Here is a 23,823-nt window from a genome sequence, read left to right on the forward strand (position 1 = left end):
TTAAATAGATATTACTAATCATGTTAAGGAAAACTCCACTTATTCCTTTACTCTCTTGTGTTTTTAATAGGAATGGATTTTGGGTTTTGTTAAATGCTTTTTCTGCATCTATTGAGACAATCATATGATTTTTGTTAGTTTGGTCATTGATATAGTCGATTATGCTATTGTTTTCCTAATATTGAACCAGCCTTCCATTACTGGTATATATCCTACTTGAGGATGGTACATTATCCTGGAGATGACTTTCCATAATCTTGTTGCTAATATTTTATTTAAGATTTTTGCATCAATATTAATTAGGGAAATTGGTCTATAATTTTTTTTCTCTGTTTTGACCCTGATTTAGGTATCAGCACCATGTCTGTGCAATAAAAGAAATTTGGTAGGACTCCTTCTTTCCCCATTTTCCAAATAGTTTGCATAGTATTGGAATTAATGGTTCTTTAAATTTTTGGTAGAATTCACATGTAAATCCATCTGGCCCTGGAGATTTTTTCTTAGGGAGTTGATTAATAGCTTATTCAATTTCTTTTTCTAAAATGGGACTATTTAGGTAATTGATTTCCTTTTTTATTAATCTGGGGAATCTATATTTTTGTAAGCATTCATTTCACTTATATTATCAGACTGATTGACATATAGTTGGGCAAATTTTCTCCCAATAATTGCTCCAATTTTTTCTTTATTGGTAGAAAGTTCTCCCTTTTCCATTTTGATACTAACAATTTGATTTTCCCCCTTTCTAATCAAATTATCTAAAGATTTATATATTTTGTTGATTTTTTTCTTGAAACCAACTCTTAGTTTTGTTTATTAATTCAATAGTTTTCTTACTTTCAATTTTAATAATCTCCCCTTTTATGTTCAGAATTTCAAATTTGGTATTTAATTGTGGTTTTTTAATTTGCTTTTTTTCCTAGCTTTTTTAGTTACATGCCCAATTCATTGATCTTTTCTTTCTCTTTTTCATACAAGTAAGCATTTAGAGATATAAAACTTCCCCTAAGAACTGCTTTGGTTGTATCCCATAAATTTTGGTATGCTGTCTCATTATTGTCATTATTTTGGATGAAATTATCAATCGTGTCTAAGATTTCTTGTTTCATCAACTCATTCTTTAAAATTAGATTATTTAATTTCCAATTGATTTTTGGTCTTTTATTGCATGTAATTTTTCTTGCATCATGTTCTAAAAAATGCATTTATTCTTTCTGCTTTTCTACATTTGATTTTGAGGGGTTTATGCCCTAATACTTGGTCAATTTTTGTATAGGTTCCATGTACTGCTAAGAAAAAAGTATATTCCTTTCTGACTCCATTCAATTTAGTCCAAAGGTTTATCATACCTAACTTTTCTAGAATTTTATTTATCCCCTTAACTTTTTTCTTATTTATTCTGTGATTCAATTTATCTAGTTCTGCAGAGCAAGGTTAAGATCCTCCACTAGTATAGTTTTGCTGTCTATTTTTTTCTTGCAACTCTATTAACATCCTCTAGGAATTTTGATGCTTTACCTCTTGGTGTATATATGCTTAGTATTGATATCACTTCATTAACTATGGTGCCCTTTAGCAAGATGTAGTTTCCTTCCTTATTTCCTCTAATTAGATCTATTTTTACTTTTGCTTGATCTGAGATCAGGATCACTACTCCTGCTTTTTTTTTTTTTTTTTTTTTTACTTCAGCTGAAACAGATTCTACTCCAGCCTTTTGCCTTTATTTTGTATGTATCACACTGCTTTAAATGTGTTTCTTGTAAATAACATATTGTAGGATTCTGGTTTTTAATCTAGTCTTCTATCCACTTCCATTTTATGGGAGAGTTTATCCCATTTCCATTCACAGTTAAAATAACTAACTCTTGTATTTCTCGCCATCTTGTTTTCCTTAAGTTATGCTTTTTCCTTCATTTCCCCCTTTCCCTTTTACCCAGTATTTTGCTTCTGACTACCATCTCCCTCAAACAGCACTTTCCTTTTATAGCCCTTCCCCTTTCTTATACTTTTCCTCTTCTACATCTGTTCTGCCTTCGGCTTCCTCTTTCCTTTCTCTTTCCCGTCCTACTTCCCTATAAGGTGAAACAACTTTCTCTGTGAAGCTAAATATGGCTCATATTCTTTCTTTGAGCCAAAGATGAGATTAAGATTCACATAATGTTCATCTCCCCACTTTTTTTCTCAAATGTAATAGGTCTTTTTTACTGCTTTATGAAATGTAATTTACCCCATTTTAAGTCCATCTTCCTCTTCTTCCAGTAGAATCACTTTTTTTCTAATTTCTTTTTTATATCATCACAATAAAATCAAAGTATACCTGCACCCTCTAACTATATTCACAAAAGAGATACAAATCTTAAGAGTTAAACATCTTTCTATATAGCAAAGTAAACTTTTTAACTTTTAAAAGAAATTTTTTTCTTTCCTTTTTATCTTTTTATGCTTCTTTTGAGGTCTGTATTTAAAGATCAAATTTTCTGTTCAGCTCTGGTTTTTTCATCAGAAATGAATGAAACTCACCTGTTTAATTGAATGTCCATCTTTTCCCCTGAAATATAATGCTTAATTTTGCTCGGAGTTGATTCTTGCCTGCAATCCAAGTTTTTTTTGCCTTTTGGAATATCAGATTCCAGGCCCAACAGTCTTTAAAGTGGAACCTGATAGGTCCTGACTAATTCTGATTATGGCTTCTTGATATTTGAATTGTTTCTTTCTAGCTGCTTGCAATATTTTTTTCTTGGTCTGTTGATTCTGAAATTTAGCTGTAATATTTTCTGGATTTTTCATTTTGTGGTCTTTTTCAGGAGGTATTAGGTAAATTCTTTCAATGGCTATTTTACCCTCCTCTTCTAGGACACCAAGGAAATTTTCCTTAATGATTTCCTGAAAGATGACGTCTAGACTCCTTTTTTTCATCATAGTTTTCAGGTATTCCAATAATTCTTAGATTGTCTCTCTTGGATCTATTTTTCAGATCATTTGTTTTTTTCCAATAAAGTATTTTACTTTTCTTCTATTTTTTCATTTTTTAAGTTGTTTGATTCTTGATGTCTCATTGAGTCATTCATTTCCATTTATTCAATTTTAATTTTTAGTGAATTATTTATCTCCTTTTGCATTTGACCAATTGAACTTTTAAATGAGGTATTTTGTTCATTGGATTTTTTTTTCTATTTCACAAATTCTGTTTTACAATGAGTTGGTTTTTTTTTTTCAAATCTATTTTGCCTTTTCCATTTTGTCAAATTTATTTTGTAAGGAGTTATATGATTTTTCCATTTCAATATTTTGTAAGGAGTTTTTTTCAGATAATTTCTGCGTTTCCTTTTCTAAACTCTCTTTCAAAGTTCTCATTTACTTTTCCCATTTTTCCTCTAACCCCTTTTTAAGATTCTTTTTGAATTTTTCTATGAGAGCCTTGTGAATGGAGATCAACTCATATCACCCTTTGCGGGTTCATCTGGAGACAATTTGCCTTTAGTGTCTCTCCTCAGGGTTTGAAGTCTGTTCTCTGTCTCCATAAAAGCTACCTTTTTTTTTTGCTTATTTTTTAAAGGTTGAAATCTGCTCTTAGGTCAATGGGAAGATGTCCCAAGCTTCCTCTAGACAGTGGCTTTACACTGTCCTGGACCAGTGCTGCTGATTTCCTTCCAATGTTGGAAGAGCGTGGCCAAGTCCTGAGTTATTCTGGGGTTCAAAGGCTCACTATTTGCCTTTGCATTGCATAGTTTCTGAACCAGTACAGAGTAGACAACACTTGTTGTATTTTGGTTAACAACCTCCTGGTATATTCCTCTGTGGGTGGCTAGCACATCAGCCCTGAATCCCTGCTTTGTGCCTGTGCTCAACCACCTTCCCCTTCTCTATGCACAATTGAAACAGACCTTTTTTGAAGTTCTTCCAAAACATCTTCTGCTGAAAATTTGTTAAACTCCAAATATTTGTAGGTTCTGTCACTCCAAAACCAGTTCAGGGGGATCTGAGGGATGCTAGAAAGAGCTCAATAATGACCTGTCTACTCTTGGCTCCACCCTAGCATAACTTTCAAAAGGTGCTTCTGCCTCAGTTGGTAGAAAGTGACTTTGGACACTGTATAATGCATTTATGTGACATTTGATATCCATATCATTATGCAACATGAACTGTGTTAAATATTTAAAATTTAAAATATAAAATACATATATGTGTGTGTGTGTGTATGTGTGTGTGTAATTTTATTTTATTTCTGCTGATAGTGGATAGCAGCTAGATAGCATAGTTAATGGAGTCTTGGGCCTTGAGTTAGGATGACTAGTAGAAATCCAGCATCAGATTCAAGTCTAGCTCTGTGATCCTGAGCAAGTCATTTAATCTTTTGAGGGTAATAATGGGACCTATCTCCCAGGATGGTTGTGAAGATTAATTAAGGTTGAGAAAATAATTGTAAAGTGCTTAGCATACATGGCACATAGTGAGCCGTATATAAATGCTAACTATTATTATTATTATATTATTGTTATGAATATCTTCATCAAAAATGTCTTACCAATTGAATTTACCAAACCAATAAAAAACTAACAGATTAGAAAATCACTATTTCCTCCCATAAGATATCAAATTTCCCTCAACTCCAGAGCACAGCTACTGTTTCTTAAAGTATTCTGTTTATCCTAAGTAATCATAGGAAATGACACATATATACAAAAGCTCCCTTACCTCACAGAAAAACACTTCTCTGTATGTCAGCTGATATTTCTCCCTGCCTTGAGTTGTAACAATATAAAGAAAATGAAGCCTTTTTCTGAATCCAATTTTAAAGTGTAAACAAGAATTTTTCTTCTGTAATATTTCCCAGTGGTCCACTAAGCAGGCTGAATATCCAGACTCTGTTCTTCCTATCTTGATGTGGAACTGGTGAGCCCAAATACAATATTCTCTTTTGTGCATGTGTCTGTGTGTCTATGTGCATCTTTAGGGTTAGTGTCAAAGGACTGACCATTGATAGTTACTATTTGGGATAGAACTTGCTATTTATATAAAATAATTTGCTTTGAAACGATCCATTTACAATTTATTCCTGTATTATAATTAAATATATATACATACATATACTTATGTATGTAAATATATATACATACATATACATATAAGTATATATATATATACTTATAAATAGCCTATGTCTCTTAAAGAAATTCACGGGAATGTTTATTTGATTTTTTAGTTTCACTCATATAATCATTTTGACTCAGTACCAAAAATACTAGAGAATATTCCCTAGTTGTTGGGGAAAACTGAAAAGAAGAAGTTAGGAAAATGCCTTGGTAGTGCAAATCAGTTCTGCTAACACTAATGATAGAGGGCCTTTATTTCTGGTTTTTGACTTGGTCGCCTAGGAATGAGAGAAATGCTGAGTGGACTGAAGTGAGACACAGTTAAGAGAGGAGATTGTATATAAAATTAAAACATGGCATACAATGTCAAATTACAATAAAAGTGATATTGACATAGTGTTGAGAAACTTTTGAGGAAGGAGAGAGAAAGCTTCTGTCAATGGGAATCATTAAAGTCTTATGGAGGATGTAATATTAAGCTATTCCATGAATATTAAGTGGTAATTAAATAGTTTTTTTTTAACTCCAATTTTTTCACAATGGGATGTTGCTGGGAAAACACAGCTCATCATTTTAAACTTTGTATATTTTGTAAAGAAAAGACCACCGAGAAACAAGTAGAACCAAGAGAACATTGTACACAGCAATAAAATTATATGATGATTATTTCTGATGGATTTAGTTCTTTTCAACAATAAAGTGATTCAGGCCAGTTCCAATGGACTTGTGATGGAGAGAACCATCTGCATTCAGAGAGAGGATTGTGGAGACATAATGTGGATCACAACATAGTATTTTCACTTTTTTGTTGTTGTTTGCTTGCTTTTTGTATTCTTTCTCATTTTTCCCCCTTTTTGATCTGATTTTTCTTGTGTAGCATGATAATTGTGGAAATATGTATAGAAGAAATGTACATGTTTAACACATATTGGATTACTTGCCATTTAAAGTAGGGGAAGAGAGAGAAAAGAGGGAAAAAAATGTGGAACACAAAGTTTTGAAAGCTTGGATGTTAAAAACTTTCTAAGCATATACTTTGAAAATAAAAAAGCTTTTAACATTTTTTAAAAAGATTTTTTTTAAATAAATTTTTTTAAATAAAATTTTAAAGCTTCATAAAAATAGAACACTAAAAAGAACAAAAATCCTTTTGATTTTAAAATGATATGTAAACTCCATATAATCTCAGACTGCCACTATCTTCATGCCTTTCCCCACAATTCACTTAGTGACTCAAATGATTGATCAAGATTAAGATGTCATCTCTGGTCTAAGATATTATTTACCTAGTAACATAACTAAGAGCAGCTTTATTTCCTGGCATACTAAAGCACAATATTGCTCAGTACCTGTTGTCTTTAGTCTGCCATGAAAGATTTAGTTGAGGCCACTTAAAAAACTGCCAAGGCAACACTTCATAGTTAGCTGGACTAAAAGGTAAAAAAATCGCCTCAAAAAGGTCATGCTTTGATTCTTACCCCTTCTTCTTGGATCCATCCAGTGCGGATTTCTGCCCTGAAAAAGCTGAAGCATCTGACTTCTGAGCATCCTGGAGAGCTTGTTCTTGATTTTGTCGTCCTTCAGCTTTCCATTCATTTTGAGGCAAAAATAGAAAATACAAGATGTTAAAGAATGAGGGCAGGTCCCCAGTTTATGCCAAAGAAGTACATTTGAATTGCTACTGGTTTTTCACCATTAGGGAGATCTTTTGTTTTTTCAGGCAGAGAATGATTATTTTTTATAAATAATATTTTTTCAATTATATATAAAAACAATTTTAACATTTGGTTTTTAAAAATTTTGATACCAAATTCTTTCATCCCTTTCTACCTCCTTCTTGAGATGTCAAGCAATTTGATATAGGTTATACATATGCCCACATGCAAAACATATTTCCATATTAATAACGGTGTGAAAGAAAAATCAGACCCCTGAGAAACCCCAAAATTAAGAAAGTAAAAAATAATATACTTCACTCTACATTCAGGCTCCATCAGTTCTTTTTCTGGAGGTGGATAGCATTTTTCATCATGAGTCCTTTAGAATTCTTTTGGATCATTGTATTGCTAAGAAGAGCTAAGTCATTCACAATTGATTATCATACAGTATTATTGTTATTGCATACAATGTTCTTCTGGTTCTGCTCACTTCATTTTGCATCAATTCATGTAACTGTGATTACACACAGCCATGAATTAGTTGGATTCTTCTTATCCTACTTAATAGCTAAAATCAGGAGCAGCCCATAGGTAAATGAATAGTAAGATTGCAAAAAATCCAAACATGGACACTACTGCATTAGTAAATAACAAAACAAAACAAAACAAAACAAACAAACAAATCTAGATCCTCTCCATTTAGATCTTACAATAAACAGAGGATTTTGTTGATTCTACCTACCTGGAAAATGAACTATAGTAAATGGAATGTTATTGCACCATAAGAAATGACAAAGGGGATGGTTTCAGAAAAATCTGGGAAGATAAAATAATGCAGAGTGAAGTGAGTAGACTAAGAAGAACAATTTATATAATAGCAAAAAGACTATAAAGAAAAACAGTTTTGAAGACTAAAAATTTCTAATCAATTCAATGACCAATCATGATTCTAGAGGACCAAGTATGATCCATGCTGCTCATTATACTGAGAAAAGCAAAAAGATATACATATTTTGGGACATGTTTAGTGTGGGGTTTTTTATGCTTATTTGATGAGTTGTGTTTTTCTTTCTTTTTTTCAATTGAGAATGGGGAAGAAATGAGAGAAAAATGAAATTCCCCCCAAAAAGAAAGAAAAGCAAGTTATTGAGACATATTTTAATTGTATAGACTAGAAAAAAAGAAAGGACAGAAAGAAGCTTAGAGAAGTTAGACAATTTTGAAAGTTATACACTGAATTTATTATATTTTTTTAAAGGCAAGCTATATAGGAAAAACTTTAACAATTTTGTAGACAATCTTCTTCCATTCTACTATGTATATGGAAATGATGACTTTACTTAGTATTTGTTAAATTAACATTTTTGAAAAGAAAAAAATTTTATAAAGAAAATTAACTACGAGATATACTGCTTGCCAATACTCTGTAAAGTGCTAGTCGTTCTCTTCACTATAATTTCCTTTCCAGTGTTTAGGACAGTTATTAAAGTTGAGAAGAAGTATGTCATTAAACTATTCCTGCCCTCCATCTATCTACCCCAGGGGTTCTAGGCTCTGTTGGCTGCAGCTTTTAGATCTATAAACCAATATTCCTAAAAGGAATCTTTGTGACAGCTTGTGGGTCCATTTTGGCAAATAGCAAAGCTTTTCTAGGAGAAGTTATAAGCTGCTGAATTTAATCTTTACCCAGCTCTGGTCTTTTTCTGGCACCATATTGAATTCTTCCCATTTCATTAGAAAATCTATCCTAGGAGAAAGCTCAAAAGAATTTGTTCAGACTGCTGAGCTGATCATCCCTCCAAGGATAGTCAGTTCTTATATGAAGAAAAAGAATAAATTTTGTATAGATACATTTAACCCTCTACTATAAGTATTCTTTTTATATAGGAAATATGTTTTTGTGGGAAAATAATGAATAATAGGATTACATTTTAAATATTATTTAAAAGCAAAAGAAGAATTATTTATAAAAGCACTAGGTAGTAAATATTTTACTAGCCAAAGATTACTTTTCTGATAATAATCACCCACTATTCTGAATTTTATAACTTCTAGGTTTTGTGTTTTGATATTTCTAAAAAAAAGGATCATATTTGTAGTCAAATATCAGAGAATATAGGCTTCAGAAAGTAAACTATAAAGATGCCAAATAATCTATTTTTAAATCTTAAGATTGAAATATACCAGACTTATTTATTATATTAATACTTTCTTCCTTAGTATAAAATGAAGATTTAAGAGGGAAAACATTTAACACACTTCATGCTTTCAGGATTTAAGATAACTAAGTGATTAAAGAAATTCAAATGTGTGCTCATTAACTGCAGAATAGAAAATTAACAAGTCCACTGACTTTAGGTTATTTTCTTGATATTAATATTCAAACTGTTTAATTACCTGGACTCCTTCTTAGAATAGACTGTCTGACCACATCTGTTCCCAGAATGGTGCCTTGTTTGAAGCGCTTTGCCCTTTCTTCAAAAAACCATTCACCTGTTACAATCCTTAGCTGCCTAAACAAGGATGGGAAAAAAAGGGTGTGTGTGTGGGAAGCAAAAGAATGAGACTAAATCCATTTGGCCAGACACTTTTTTCTCTAATTATTTTTATTTATTTCATTAATCATTTCATAATTACATATACACTTTTAACAATCATTTATTAAGATTTTGAGTTCTAAATTCTCTTTTCTTTTTTCCTTTTGACTCTTTCCCCCACCTTATGAAGGCAAGCAATACAATTTCAATTATACATATGAGGTTATACAAGATGCATTTCCAAATTACTGACTGAATTCTTAATATGCAACTGGCTAACAGACATAGTCTAAAACTGCCAAAATCTAATATGAGATATGCGTAGTCAAATAAATCACTCTTTGGAATGAGACTTTGGATTTTAGCAATTATTCAATAGAATATAAGCACCTTGTGAGTAGATATTTTTTCTTTTCCTTGGGGTAGGATGCCTAAACATTTCTTGATTAATTGACATCAAACAAATTAAATAATTATTCTGATCAAGCAAGAAAGAAGAGGTTAAATTCAATCAAACAAACATACAAAATGAAATCTAAAGCTTCTATGCCTCCATTTGTATTTAGAATACATGCTCTAGAACTCATCTTTTTCATGACTTCTCTTCTTGCATTTACATTGCCACCTGGATCATCTATAGACATCTCAAACTTGACATATTCAAAATGGAAAGCATGATGTTTTCCCCTAAAGCAAAACTTCTTTCCCCAAAATTTCCCCAAAAGATTCCATCATCCTTCCATTACTCAGGGATACAAAATCAGAGCCATCTTAAATTTTTTATTTATCTTTATTTTCACTCACTTCTCCCTCCATGCCTCCCAATCACTTGCCTCTGTACCTCTATAACACATTTCCCTTCCTTCCCATTCTTTCTACTCCTATGTCCAGTGCCTTGGATCACATTCTAATCACCTGTTCCCAGGATAATCACAATAACTTCCTTATTGGTCTTCTTGTTTCCAAACTTCCCTTTTTCTAATCAATTTTCTCCAAGGCTACCAAATCAATATTTTCCAAATATTGGATTACCTTACTGTTCAAGAAGTTTCAGGGGTTCCCTTTTGCCTCTTAAGATAAAATATAAACTCCTATAGTTAACAATAAAATTTCTTCATTTGCTTCAATCATGTTCTAATTTAATTTCCCATACTAATTTTATAGTAATTTTTCCTTATTCTACATCTACCACCTCTGTGCATCTTCAGAGAAGGTTTCCTATCCCTGAAATATTCTCCTTACTCCCTAATGAGAATCCCTAAATGCATTCTTACCTCTTATCTACTGGATAGCTTTTCTGATCCACCCAGAGTTGTTTATATTCTGCCTGAAATTATTTTGTATTTTCTTGTCTTTTTTTTCGTTTTGGAACTTTTTTTATCTTTATTTTTATCATCATCATTAGCTAAGTTCCTTGAAGGTAGGAAGTCTTTTCATTTTTATCTCTGAATTGCACAGTGGCTAGCACAGTACATGGGACAGAGTAGGTACTCAGCAAATGCTTATTGAATTGAATTAAAATGTAAAAATTTCATATTGTAAATCTGAAGATAAGAAAAGCTCAATTATTATAATTCTCCCAGTAAACAGTTTACATACATACATATATACACATATACATTTATATAAGTGCTTTATACAATACTTTTCTTATTACAATCATGTCAGTTGTGTAAGTATTATTTCCTCCATTTAAAAAAATTGGGAAACTAAGGCCCAGAAAAGTTTCCTGTTTCACATGGTAATACATCCTATTTGAGTTGGAGAGGGATTTTTCCACTATCAGAAGAATTCTTATGTAGTAAATAACTACAAAACTTCTCAGAGTCAACAGATCCAGTTCAAATTACCACATATATACAGAGTCAAGTCCAAACATATACTGCTTCTTTCCAATTCCCCTTGTGCATATAGCTGCAAAATCCAAACATGAATCTTTTCCCAAAGAAGTAGAAGAAAACAAAGAGCTCTTGAGGGCTTAGATTTTCAATTCTAAACCTACAGGCAAGATATCAACTATCCCTGGGGAAAAGGGAACAGAACCTAGGTTCCTACCAACAAAGTTACGGGCCCAGCCAATAGAAGATAAGAAAGTCCTCCAGAATCTCTAGGACTTTCTATTTCTAAATACTGCCCATTATAAGATATAATGTTGCTACCATCCAGTTTCCTATTATCCTGTTGCCTGTTTCTCAGAGACTATGCTGTAGGGAGCAGGGAGAGAGCTCATGGACCAAATATGTCTATGTTCTTTGCTTTCCTTTCCTAGGGTTGAATGACATAGGAAAGCTGCCCACTAAAGATCATTCTGAGGTGAGTGGTAGTTAAGCCACCTAGACTGCTCTCCCAGCCTAACACCAGTTATATCTCTTACTCCTTTTGCACCTGCACTATTCATATCTATATCTCCCATTAGGAGTGAATATAGAGTATCCTTGGATTATGGAATTATGGGAAAAGAGGAAAAGAAAAGAAAAATTTAAGAATCATTTAAAAATCTTTACTATTCATTCAGGAAACACTAGTTCCCCATCCAAGCTCACTCCAAATCCTTATCTGAACTCTAGGAAGGCCAAGGGAAGTCCATACTTTGAGACTTGGCTTCTACTTGATTATGATTCATTCCTTATATTTCTTTTTTATTACAGTATTTTAGTTTTGAACAATTACCTTTGCAAAACCTTGTGTTTCAGTTTTCTTCCTCTTTCCTCCCTCCCCCCTCTCCAAGACAGAAAACAATCCAATATTGGTTAAACATGTGAATTTTTTCTAAATATACTTCCATATTCATCATGCTGCACAAAAAATCAAATGAAAATTTAAAAATGAGAAAGAAAAAAATAATAAAACAACAACAAAAAGGTGACAATATTATGCTTTGATACACATTTAGTCTCCATAGTTCTGTCTCTGGATATGCATGGCACTTTCCATCCCAAGTCTACTGAATTGTCTTATACGATTTATTCTTGAAATGATGATCCCTCGAGCAAAAAAAAATACCATGTTTTAGGGATGTTTAAAACAACTGGCTAACTGAATAGGAAGATAGGAGTGGTGTTGGTAATAATTTTTTTGAATGACTAGGAATGAAGGTATTGACATCAGTGCCAGGATGATCAGGCTTAGAGAGGCTGTACCAAGGAGTAAAAAGGCCCTGTCCCTCCCCCAAGCAACTAGGACCCTAAAATCTCACCACCATCTTTATTTCAAAGAACAATTTATATTTTGAGATGATTTTTTTCTTTTTTTTTAAATTTTCTTTTAAAATGTTTTTCCTGGTTATACATGTACATTTTTTAAAACCACATTTTCTTATGAATCATGTTGGGAGAGAAAAATCAGAACAATGAGAAAATGAGAAAAACCATAAGAAGAAAAAAGGGAAAAAAGAGAGAAAATAGCATGTGTTAATTTATGTTCAACCTTCATATTTCTTTCTTGGATATGAATGGTGTTTTTCATGAAAACTTTAATGGGATTGCCTTAGATCACTGAACTGCTGAGAAAAACCAAGTCTTTCATAGTTGATTAATACATAATCTTACTGTTACTATGTATAATATATTCGTGGTTCTGTTTCATTCAGTATCAGTTCATGTAAATCTGTAAATTCCTCCAGGATTTTCTATAATCAACTTGTTCATCATTTTTATAGAGAAATAATATTACATTACTTTCATATATCATAATTTATCCAGCCATTTTCAATTTATGGGCATCTACTCACTTTCCAATTCTTTGCCACCACAAAAAGAGTTGCTATATACATTGTTTTGGTGCATGAGGATTTTTTTTTTCCTTCCTTTATGATTTCCTTGGGATACAGATCTAGTAGTGGCACTGCTGATCAAAGAGCATACACAGTTTTATAGCCCTTTGGACATAGCTCCAATGCTCTTCAGAATGTTTGGATCATTTCACAACTCCACCAACAATGCATTGATGGGCCAGTTTTCCCACATCCCCTTCCAACATTTATCATTATCTTTTTCTGTTATCTTAGCCAAACTAAAAGGTATGAGGTGGTACCTCAGAGTTCTTTTAATTTGCATTTTTCTAATCAATAGTGACTTAGCTTTTTTTTAGAAGATTCTTACTTTTTTGTTTTCCTTTCCTCTTTCTCCATAGCTCCATGCTCCAAAAAGTGGCAGAATAGTCAAAATATATTTTTGGAAATTCATGAAATTAGAATCTGTTCTTTTTTTTTTTTTTTTTTGTTAATGAAAAAAAGAATAAAACTAATCAAGAAGAAACTATGTTGTCTTGTTCAGCAGGGTGTGACAAGTGAATTTCTGGATCAACTTCCTTACTATCATTACTGAAGATGAACAGGTTATAACAGCTAAAGTCTGCAAAACCCAACTGAAATAGCCACTATAGCTCTATTATTTACTGATTAGTTTCCTTTTTTTTCTGATATAGCTTTTTCACTTCTGTCATCTGTTTTTGATCTGTAGATCATTTTATTTTCATATTTGTTCATTGAAATTCCATTGTACTCTCCTGCTTATGTAACTAAAATCTATGTAAGGTTGCTGAAACTGCTGTTCAAGGATCACTGATTTTTTTTTTCTTTTTTTGGGGGGTGGTTATATAGTGAGTCATACTCTGACCTTAATAAACTGTTTTTTTTTAAATCATATCTCTGCATCATTAGTTGTATAATTGGTAGTAGTGTCTATCAATAGCTCCTCAGACAAATTTTGTCATAAGAGCCTTAATTTCTCCAATTATATATTACTTAGAAGAACAGATTAGAGCTAAAAACAAGGTTCTATTGAGAGAAATAAAATGAAGATTCTTTCCTCCCTCATTCACATATGTATGCTTTTAATCCAAGATGGTTAGGTCCTAATTGTCCTTGAAGTACTGAGTTGATGAGCTTCATAAATAATTCAAATATTCTCCCCTGCTAGCACTAGTTCTGCCAAATTATAATCTATCCAAACTAACAATTTAAGTCAGTATGAATATCACTTTATTTCTGCAAGGAGGTATTCAGATATCAATTATAGAATCAATTACATCAGGAACTCAGTTGATAATACAAATAGAAATGTTTTTAGATTGAAGACAACTATGGGAATGAAACAAGCAGTTTATCAACTGGACAGTAGTATAATAAAGAACAAAGGGGGCAATCTTCAAAAATTGGTGTCCCAAGATAACAATCCCTTTCCTTTTGGTACTTTTTGAAAGGACATTTCAGAAGTGAAAGAATCAACTTACTCTTTACTCTTTTGATGTTGTAGGTAATGATCAAAAGATACAGAAGTTGAAACTGATCACCATTATTTAGAGAATAAAGGAAAGATGAAGGAGATAGAAGGTGAATTTGGTCACCATTATTTGGAGAACAAAGTAAGGAGGGAATGATTTATATTGTACTTACTGGAGGCCAAGCACTATATTATCTCATTTGAGCCATTATTTGTAGAAGTCTTTAAAACCAATGGTCAGGAAGATGTTGGTGGAGGAAGAGTTAGCCTTATCACTGAAAAATGGTTACCAGTGTTCTCTTTGACATGTATCTTTAGTTTTCAAGAGCTAATTAAAATTACTGCAAATTATACTATTTTCCAAAAATGATTTGCAATAGCTCAAGTTTGGTAATGAGAAATTTGCTTCTCCTAGCTGCATACAAGAGACACTTTTATTTCCAAATTCTGGAAACAGGCTGTCATGTTTACCTGAAAAACCAGTGACATTTCAAGTGAGGCAAAGTCTAAGCTTGTGTTTTTTTTTTTCCCCACTGCAGACAGAAAGGGAGAGAGAAAAACTTTCTGCAGATACCAGAGATCTCATCATTGCCTGAGGCACACTGAAGCCTAAACAGGAGACAACTGAAGGACTAGATGTTTTTTGGAAGGTTGTGTCAAAGGAAGAGAAGTGATGGCAGCATAAATGGCAAAAAGGAAGATGTATACAAGCAGGAAATCAACATAAAGAAAAATCTCTTTGTATGTTCTTAATTCTGTGGTGCAAATCCATGGTTCAGAGCCTATTACATTTTCTGTGAAATATTCTAGATTGTGAGTTTGATTAAAAGTACAGTTAAATTTAAATTTTTAATTTATTAAATTTCTTAATTTTAATTGATTTAGATTTAATTTAATATCAAATTAATTAAATTAAAATTATGATAGGCTATGCTAATTATTATTGCTGAGTACCAGAAATATAGCAGACACAGATTTTCTTTCACACTACATATCTGGGGCCTTGAACACTCAATAGGCAAGGATATGTAATATGTTCAAAATGTTATAAATCATTGTACCTAGATTTACTAGAGGAAAAAAAAAAGAATTTTGGTCTTTATTCTAGAGGCAAGTATAATGACTAAAGAGTTATTTTCTATATTTTATTCTTATGCCTTCAGAGATTTATATTTATATATAAAGTTATTCTATTATACCAAATATTAGGTGGTCCTTACCCAGAACAAACGGGCTAATTAAGTTTGGATCAACAAGGAATTTTTTAAAAAGAAAAAAAACAGAACATACCCCTTTCATATTATGGACTGGATATGACTCTAAATAATATAACAATATATAAGCCCCCTTTTTAAAGGTCCCTGAAATATACAAAAAAAATCTCAAAAGATGAAGAGATTACTAAATGAAAAAAAAAGCATTTGTGAACCATTTATTGTTTTTAAGGCATAGTACTAAGCACTAGGAATATAAATATAAAAAAAAGTCAATCCCTGCCCTCAAGAAGCTTATATTCTAATGAAGGATGCAAAAAAATTTTGAAGTGTCAGTCATAGAAGGGGTGTTTGGATAGCTACAGTGTTGAGGTGTTTGTTGGTCCATAGTACAATCCAATAATGTGTAGCTTTCAGAAATAACTAATAATATTGATTTGATTACTGAGGCCATATACTGAGGTTATATAGAGTTTTGAACAAGAGATGGTAGGAAGGGAAAGATGTGTAACAAAGGCAGATGACAAAATAGCAAGGTGTTCATTCCATGTGATGTGAATAATCAGTTAGTCTTGTGTATTGGCTAGCTAGAGTGGGTTGTATGAATTAGAGCTAACCTGGATCCAGGATAGGAATTTCAGAGTTGAGTATATTACATAATCCAGGTATTGGTCACATTACAAGAAGGTCCAATCTGAAGATACTGGTACCCGGGGAGAGAAGCAGGGCATCAGTAATAGAAGGCACAACACCTTAATGTCTTAGCTTTTTCTTGTAGTTGGATTATTAAATGTTACTAAACAATGTCTAATCTTGAAATTCCTATGTGATACCAAAAAGCCAATTATTCTCAACCTTCTCTCTTTCACTGCTCCTTACATATGCAACGTCTTTCCTTTCTCAAACTGATTCTCCATTTAGAGACCTCTTCAAAGGCTATCTATACTATTTTCCAATAAATCAATCAAAAAATTATTGTGTACTATGTATCAGGAACAGTGCTAAGCACTGGGCATATAAAAGGAGGCAAGAGACAGACTTTCAAGGACTTCCCAATCTAATGTGGGAGACAGCAGGCAAATGCAAACAAATATATAAAAACAAACTATTTAGAAGATAAATAAGAGATGACAGTAGATGATGGGGAGTAAGATATAAGGATACTGGAAATGGAAATGGAAGGGGCTAGGTTATATAGGGTTTTGAATATTAAACAGATAAATTTGTGTTTGACTTAGGAAGCAACAGGGAATCACTAGAGTTTATTTTGTAGTGGTGGTAGCACAGTCAGATCTGTACTTTAAAAAAATTACTTTGGTGACTGAATGGAGGATAGATTGGAGAGGGAAGACCCACCAATAAACCATCACAATAGTCTAGACCCCAGAGTGGTGGCCATGTCTTAGGGAGAAGGGGTGTATTTTGAGAAATGTTTGCAAAGATAAAATCAGCAAGATATGGAATGAAAGATAGCTAAGGTGACAAGGATGAAACCTAAATTGGCAGCTTCAGGGACTGGGAGGATGGTGTTGTTGTCCACAGTGAGAGGAAGTTAAGAAGGGGGTGGGGTGGTTTTTTTGGAAAAGATAATGAGTTCCATTTTGGACATGTTGAATTTAAGATGTCTACTGAACATCCAGTTTGAGATGTCTAAAATACAGCTAGAAAAGCAAGATTAGAGGTCAGCACAAAGGTTAGGACAGGATAGATAGATATGAGAATCATGACTATAGATATGATAATTAAATCTATAGAAGTTGATAAGACTATCAAGTGAACTAGTATAGATGCAGAAGAGGGCTCAGGATAAAACTTTAAAGAAGATGTAGTTAGAGGGCATAATCTGGATAAGGATCTAGAAAACGACTAGGAATGATCCATATAGCAAACACTTAGAGAGAACTGAGTATCAAGGAAGAAAGGGTGATTAAAAGTGTCCAAGGCTGCAGATGTCAAAAGAGAATGAGCGTTGAGAAAAGACCATTGCATTTGGCAACTAAGAGAAACATCTTTGGAGAGAGTAGTTTCAGTGAAATGGCAAAATTGGAAGCCTAACTTTACGGTGTTATGAAAAGAATGACAGAAAAGTGGAAGCACCTATCGAAGGTGGTCTTTTCAAGGAGTTCTACTACAAATGACAGAAAAAATATAGGATAAGAGATAATGGGGATAGAAGAATCAAATTAGAATTTTTCAGAATGAGGAAGACGTGGGCATGTTTGTAGGCAACAAGGCATGAGCTAGTAGACAAGGAGATATTAAAAGTGAAAAGGATGACAGAGATGATATTTTGGAGACACTGAGTGGAATGGGACCATTTGAGCAGGAAGAAGAGTGAAGCGACCTCATCATGTGAGATGGGTGATGGAGGAGATAATAGAAGAAGGTATCTGAATGATGACTGATGAAGAAGTAAGAAGAGAATCTCAATTTTTTTCTGGTAAAATATGAGGCAAGGTTCTCAGTTAAGGGAAATAAAGGGAAGGAGAGCCATGAAAAGCTTGAGGAGGGGTGATTAACTGAAGCTGAGAGCATCTTATATAAATTTTCTATCATTCTCCTCACTAAAAGACATAAATTCCACCTGATGAAAACATATTAACTTACCAATAAAAATTAGTTTATGATTCTCCATCTTAACATATCTATTGTATTTTTCTGGATTGAATCATAGGACAAGATCTTTGAAACTGAACAACCAAGAATGTCACAGATCCCTTTCCACCAGAGAAAACTATGTGCTTCTTGGTGGTGAGATGATTATTAACATCAAAGTTATAATTCTCTTTTAACTGATAGGGCTCTTCAGGCAACACCAACATGTATTTGTCATTCATAACAGTTTTGTTTTTATCTTATATCTCCAATAGGATGTAAACTTTATAAGGGCAGAGATTATGTCACATCTAAATTTTATACCTCTCTTAATACCTAGCATTTATCTTTGTAAGTTAAAGACACTTAAGAAATGTTGGTTAAACAATTTGGCCACAGGTTCATTGTGGTGTTTAGCATTCTGGCTATCTTAGTGATTGACAGCAATAGTCTGAGCTGAAATCACCATGGCAATCTGCATCTATTATTAAGATACCAATGTGAATAAACAAATGGGATTTTCCAAAGGTTTTTCATTCTATACCTCTTGACAATTTAGAGGTGACTTCCGTACATTGCCCTGGAATGTGATTCATAGGGCACACAGCTCTGTGGACTCTTGGGTCTTACCAAAGAAGAAAGGGAAAAGGGAAGTATTTCCTAATTTATTGTGGGGTCTCTGCAAACTGGCTTCCCTTCCTCTTCTTGGGTGACCTGTTCTTGCTCCTCCCAATATCAAGTCTTTGTGTATGGAGCCAAATGAGAAACTAAGGAGAGATCAGGATATCCTAAAATTACGATACCTAATCTTCAATAGCATCCATCCTGTGAAAATGTCATCACCAAGCTTCATCTCCTGTTCTAACAGAAGTACTGTACAAAATTGCATTGTAACTACATAGAAGATGAGTCATTTTCTGACTCATCTGAGTGCTCATCAGTCAGGACTAGACTTGCAATTTTATGTTCTATTCACTGTAGCTACTGTTTAATAGCACTTTGGTGTTTCTCTTAAGACAGACAAGTAGAATTGTCAGCTTGTATAGTATCATCCATTTACAGAATTTTAGAATTTACAGAAGGTAAAGATAAGGAATTAAGGTCCTTATTTATTTGCACAGGTCAGATAATTAGTGGTAAAGTCAGAATTTTTAGTTGAAGGGTCTTTCAATATCTAGCAGATTCACCCTTTCAAACTGCCATTTGGATATTTCCAAATTGGGATTTTTATTCTAGAAAATTAGGTCTTTATTAATAGCCAAGAAAATCTACTAGAACTTTTTTAAGGTCAAATATTATATGACTGTTTTCATCCTTATGTCCCCAGTGGATAGATAGGGCTCTGTATATGAATGTTTATTAAATTCCATGGAACCATGGAAACATTTCCCATCCATTAAAAATGGATTGAGGTACTGCATTGAGGAGGCACTTAAAAAGAAAATGCATTAGAGATGAGTACTGCACTTTTCAGATAAATAAGAGATTTGATTGTTCAAATCAAACCATTATGAGTACCTAAGAAAGTTAAAGCAACTCCATTTTTCTGCACTTTCTCTATCTTGCCCTAACCCCTGTTGGTACTAAAGCTCTGATCTTGTCTGAGAAACTTTTCTTTTTCTGATGAAACAGTAAGGATAGTCCTATCTATCAGGGTAAGGTTTCAAGAGATTGCTAATCTTTCCTATTACTAGTCCCCACTAACAGGCTTTTCCAATCATAGGAAACCACCTACCCCTTTTCTACTCAATTTCCTCCAGCAATAACCTTGTCCAATTTATACCCCATACCCAATTCACCTTTCTCCTAAACTTTATCCTATATAAGCTTCATCTTTTTGTTCCTTTGGGGAGTCTCTGCTGGTACAGGTATGGCTCTCTTATTGGCAAACTTAATAAACATTGATTAGTTCCTAAATTATAATTTGGAGTTTGATTTGATTTAGGAAGTTTGATTCTGATTCTGGTTTGCAGCAGCAATGACAATTTTATTTACAGTACCTAACTCATCAAGTATTCATCATCAGGATTCATTTCATAAACCTTATACAAAGCTAAAAAACTTTAGCTTTAGTTAAATAAAACAATTTCATAAATATGTGATGGGAGAGGTATGCAAGACAGTTTATCTGAAAAAAGATGGGGTTGTTTACAAACTCTATATGACTCAAATATATGATATAAGCCCATAATTAGTGAGAGCATTCCAGAATAAAACAGTAGTACTTGTATTGTTCTTTGGTATTATGAGATAACATATAAAGTTTTAAATACCATGGCTTTATTTTATTTTTTAATAAAATTTTGATACCATAAGTTAAGAAGGTTAGATACCATTAATTTAGAAAGAATATTGATCAACTGGAAGAGTTCCAGATTGAGTTCAGGCAGGATGATGTCACCTGAAGACCAGTTTAAGAAGCCCTAAGCAATTTTAATCTGGAACACAGATTTAAAGTAGACAAGATTGTTTTCAATTATTTGAAAGATGATTATCAGCACTAGAGATCAGACTAATTGGACAGAGTAGTAGTTGGAAGTTAAAAAAAAGACAAACTTATACTTGATATCATCCTAACAATGAAAGGTATTCAAAAAAAAAAAAAGTGGGAGTCCCTGGCAACAGTTGATTGCTCAGTAGAAGATGAATGACCATTTGCTGGCTATGTTATAGGGTTGATTCTTCTTCAGTGACTTCTTAGACTAGAAGCTTCTGAAGCTCCCTTATGATTCTTAAATCTATAATTCTGGAAATATTATTTGATATAGATAGATAGATATTTGTGTGTTTTGGGAATTCACTCGTCACTCAACAAAGTAATCTTCAGTTAATTGGCATAGAAGCTTTAACCCACTATCTTTCTTAACTGAATCAGTTCCTCCCTCCTTACTCAGCCTGGTGCATCTATCCTCCCCATCCTAGACACTCAACATATTGGTAAAGGACTTAGCATGGACATTTGACTGGCTTGGCCCACTGTAGATCAGAGCCTGAGCCCAAGCAATCCATCAGTCTCAGCCTCCCCTGTAGCAGGGATTATAGGACTAAACCACCATGCCCATGTGGGATATTATTAACAGAATCATGCATCTGACAGTCAGTATATAAGTGCAATATATTATTTTTTCACAGTCAGTAAAGGTTGCACTCCTTACTTCATAAATTCACACACTCCTGGGTATATTTGGCTGTGCTGAGGAAACAGTTACAGGTTAAGATTAGTGACAATTTATTCCTTTCTTTTCCTGACAGCCAGCTACCATGTCTTGATGGCTTTTCTGTGATACTTGGAGAACCATTCTGTTCAGAGGACAAATGTACCTGACAGATTTCAGCCTGTGATAGATTTTTTAATAAGAATTGCTTTGGTTGGAGAAAGCTGCCTATGTTGCCAATTAGGCATTCATTTAACTAGTTGATTATGAACACTATGCCCACTTCCTTGAGGAAGGAAGAAACAGGTTATGCTACTCTCTTGGATCTTTCCATTTTTCTCCATTAAGTTCTATTCTGCTCTATATTTATTTGTGCCTGTCTTTTATCTGCTGTTTAAACTACAAATGGTTTGGGAATCAGAACTCTGTCATGTAACTTTATTATTGGCTATTTCCTCAGCCAGCCTGTATGTTCTTGTCATTTTTGGCCATTGTCCTTGACTCCTTTCCTTTCCCCATCCCTGCCTCCCAACTTTGGAATCTGCCCTAAAGTAAACTTTTACCTTATCCAGTTCTGGCCTTCTTACTACTTCCTTTCCAGATAATATTTATAAAGGGTTTTGCAAACCTTAAAACCCTAAATAAATGCTAGCTATTATTATTGTTAATATCTTTAGAGTATATTGGCTGGTAGGTACCACTTCCCCTTTCCTGATTTCAGATTTTCTTTTCTGTGTTGTCTTCTTTAAAAAAAAATTCCTTGAGAGTAATGACCATCTAACTGTCATTAACTATCTATCTATCTATCTATCTAGGCTGGGAGACAATTATAGGTTAAATGACTTGCCCAAAATCATACAGCTAGTAAGTGTCTGAGGCAGGATTTAACTTGAGATCCTCCTAATTCCAGAAAAAGTGCTATACCTACTGTGCCATCTAGCTGCCTACTGTCATTATTTATTGCTGTTATTATTGTTATTATTATTGTCATTATTTTTACATCACACTGGAAGGCACATTCCTCTACCACTCTTTCCAATTTCCCCTCATGTGTTGTCTTCCTTCCATTAGAGTGCAAGTTCCTTGAGATCAGGCTAATTTTTTCCAGAATTTTATTTATTTATTAATCTTTAATTTTTAATTAATTAAAAATTAATGAGTAGGTCAAATTTAAGTTATTAAAATGAAACAAAAAGGCAAAATTTGCACTTAATTCAATAATGATGTTTGCAACACTGGTACTTTAGGAAAGGTAGCAGAAAGATTAGTTGTTTATTTTCAGGCTTTCCTTATCACTGAAGAATAAATCTATTCAGATTTTAGCGTGGAAACTTCATATATTTGTACACAGAAAGATCCACCTGATGCAAAGTGAAACATACCACCATTTACCTGTGAGAAATGGTTTTTTCCTTAAGACAAATCTTAAAGCACTATATTAAAGTCTACCCTTAGCCATTTTGTAACTTCATCAATTTGCTTCCTTCTATTTGTGCTTTGTTGAAAGTAAATTCTTAAATCCTTAATATCTCTCTGCAGTAAGTAGTGTTTGCATACATAGAATAGGCTCTGGGAAATATCAGCGAATTCTTATTAAATATTCTATTCTAAATAACTATTGTAAAAAAGTAGAAAACTGTGAACTGAAGAGTAATTCTCAAGAGCCAGAAAGAAATAGTACAGGAATATATCCCCAAATTTTAATATAAAGCAATAGACAGATTCATAAAGCTAAATGCTGCTCTGACTGTTTAGGCTTCTAAGAGCTGGATTCTGTCAGGATGAATGATGAGTGAGGTGACAGGAGGGCAGAGTTAGGACCTGAACCCATGATGGCAGCAAAATGAGATAATATTTTGTTCTGGGTATAAGACTGGATGTCAGGAAAACATGGCAGATAGGGGAGGGTAAAATAGAAATGGGAAAAGAGATTGATTTCCCTATTTCTGAAAATGTTCATGCAAAGACTCAAAGACAACTTGTCAAGGATGTTATTCACACATAGAGGCTGGCCTAGATAACCTTTGAGTTACTTCCAACTCTACAATTTTATGGTCTTGTGCTAAAAGAGAAAAGATGATAGAAGGATAAAGTAAAAACAAAAACAAAACCTCCATAAACTTCATAATTTAAAATGAAGGACCAGGTATCAAAATCTTCTTTTTTCTTATCAGAAGGATTTTAATTGTTACATTTTTACATTTCTTCATCTAAAGACACTGAGGAGGACAAAATTTTCAGAACACTCTAATAGAAAAAGTACTGATCCGAGAAGCAGACCTGACTTCTTGTCCTAATTCTGCCAGAGATCAACTGTGTATCCAAGTGAAAATTATTTATCTTTTCTGT

At 33.2% G+C, this 23,823-nt stretch overlaps 1 protein-coding gene across 1 annotated transcript in view; it reads right to left on the reverse strand.

Annotated features, from left to right (window-relative positions):
- SYTL5 (synaptotagmin like 5) overlaps positions 1–23,823 on the reverse strand; it is a 133,149-nt gene that overhangs the window by 73,827 nt on the left and 35,499 nt on the right. The window contains exons 3-4 of the mRNA XM_051985042.1: positions 9,149–9,264; positions 6,572–6,677 (exon numbers count right to left, since the gene is read on the reverse strand). Coding sequence (XP_051841002.1) covers positions 6,572–6,677; positions 9,149–9,264 — 222 coding nt within the window. The remainder of the gene's footprint in view (positions 1–6,571; positions 6,678–9,148; positions 9,265–23,823) is intronic.

The sequence above is a fragment of the Antechinus flavipes genome, chromosome 3, assembly GCF_016432865.1.
Source record: "Antechinus flavipes isolate AdamAnt ecotype Samford, QLD, Australia chromosome 3, AdamAnt_v2, whole genome shotgun sequence".
Lineage (NCBI taxonomy): Eukaryota > Metazoa > Chordata > Mammalia > Dasyuromorphia > Dasyuridae > Antechinus > Antechinus flavipes.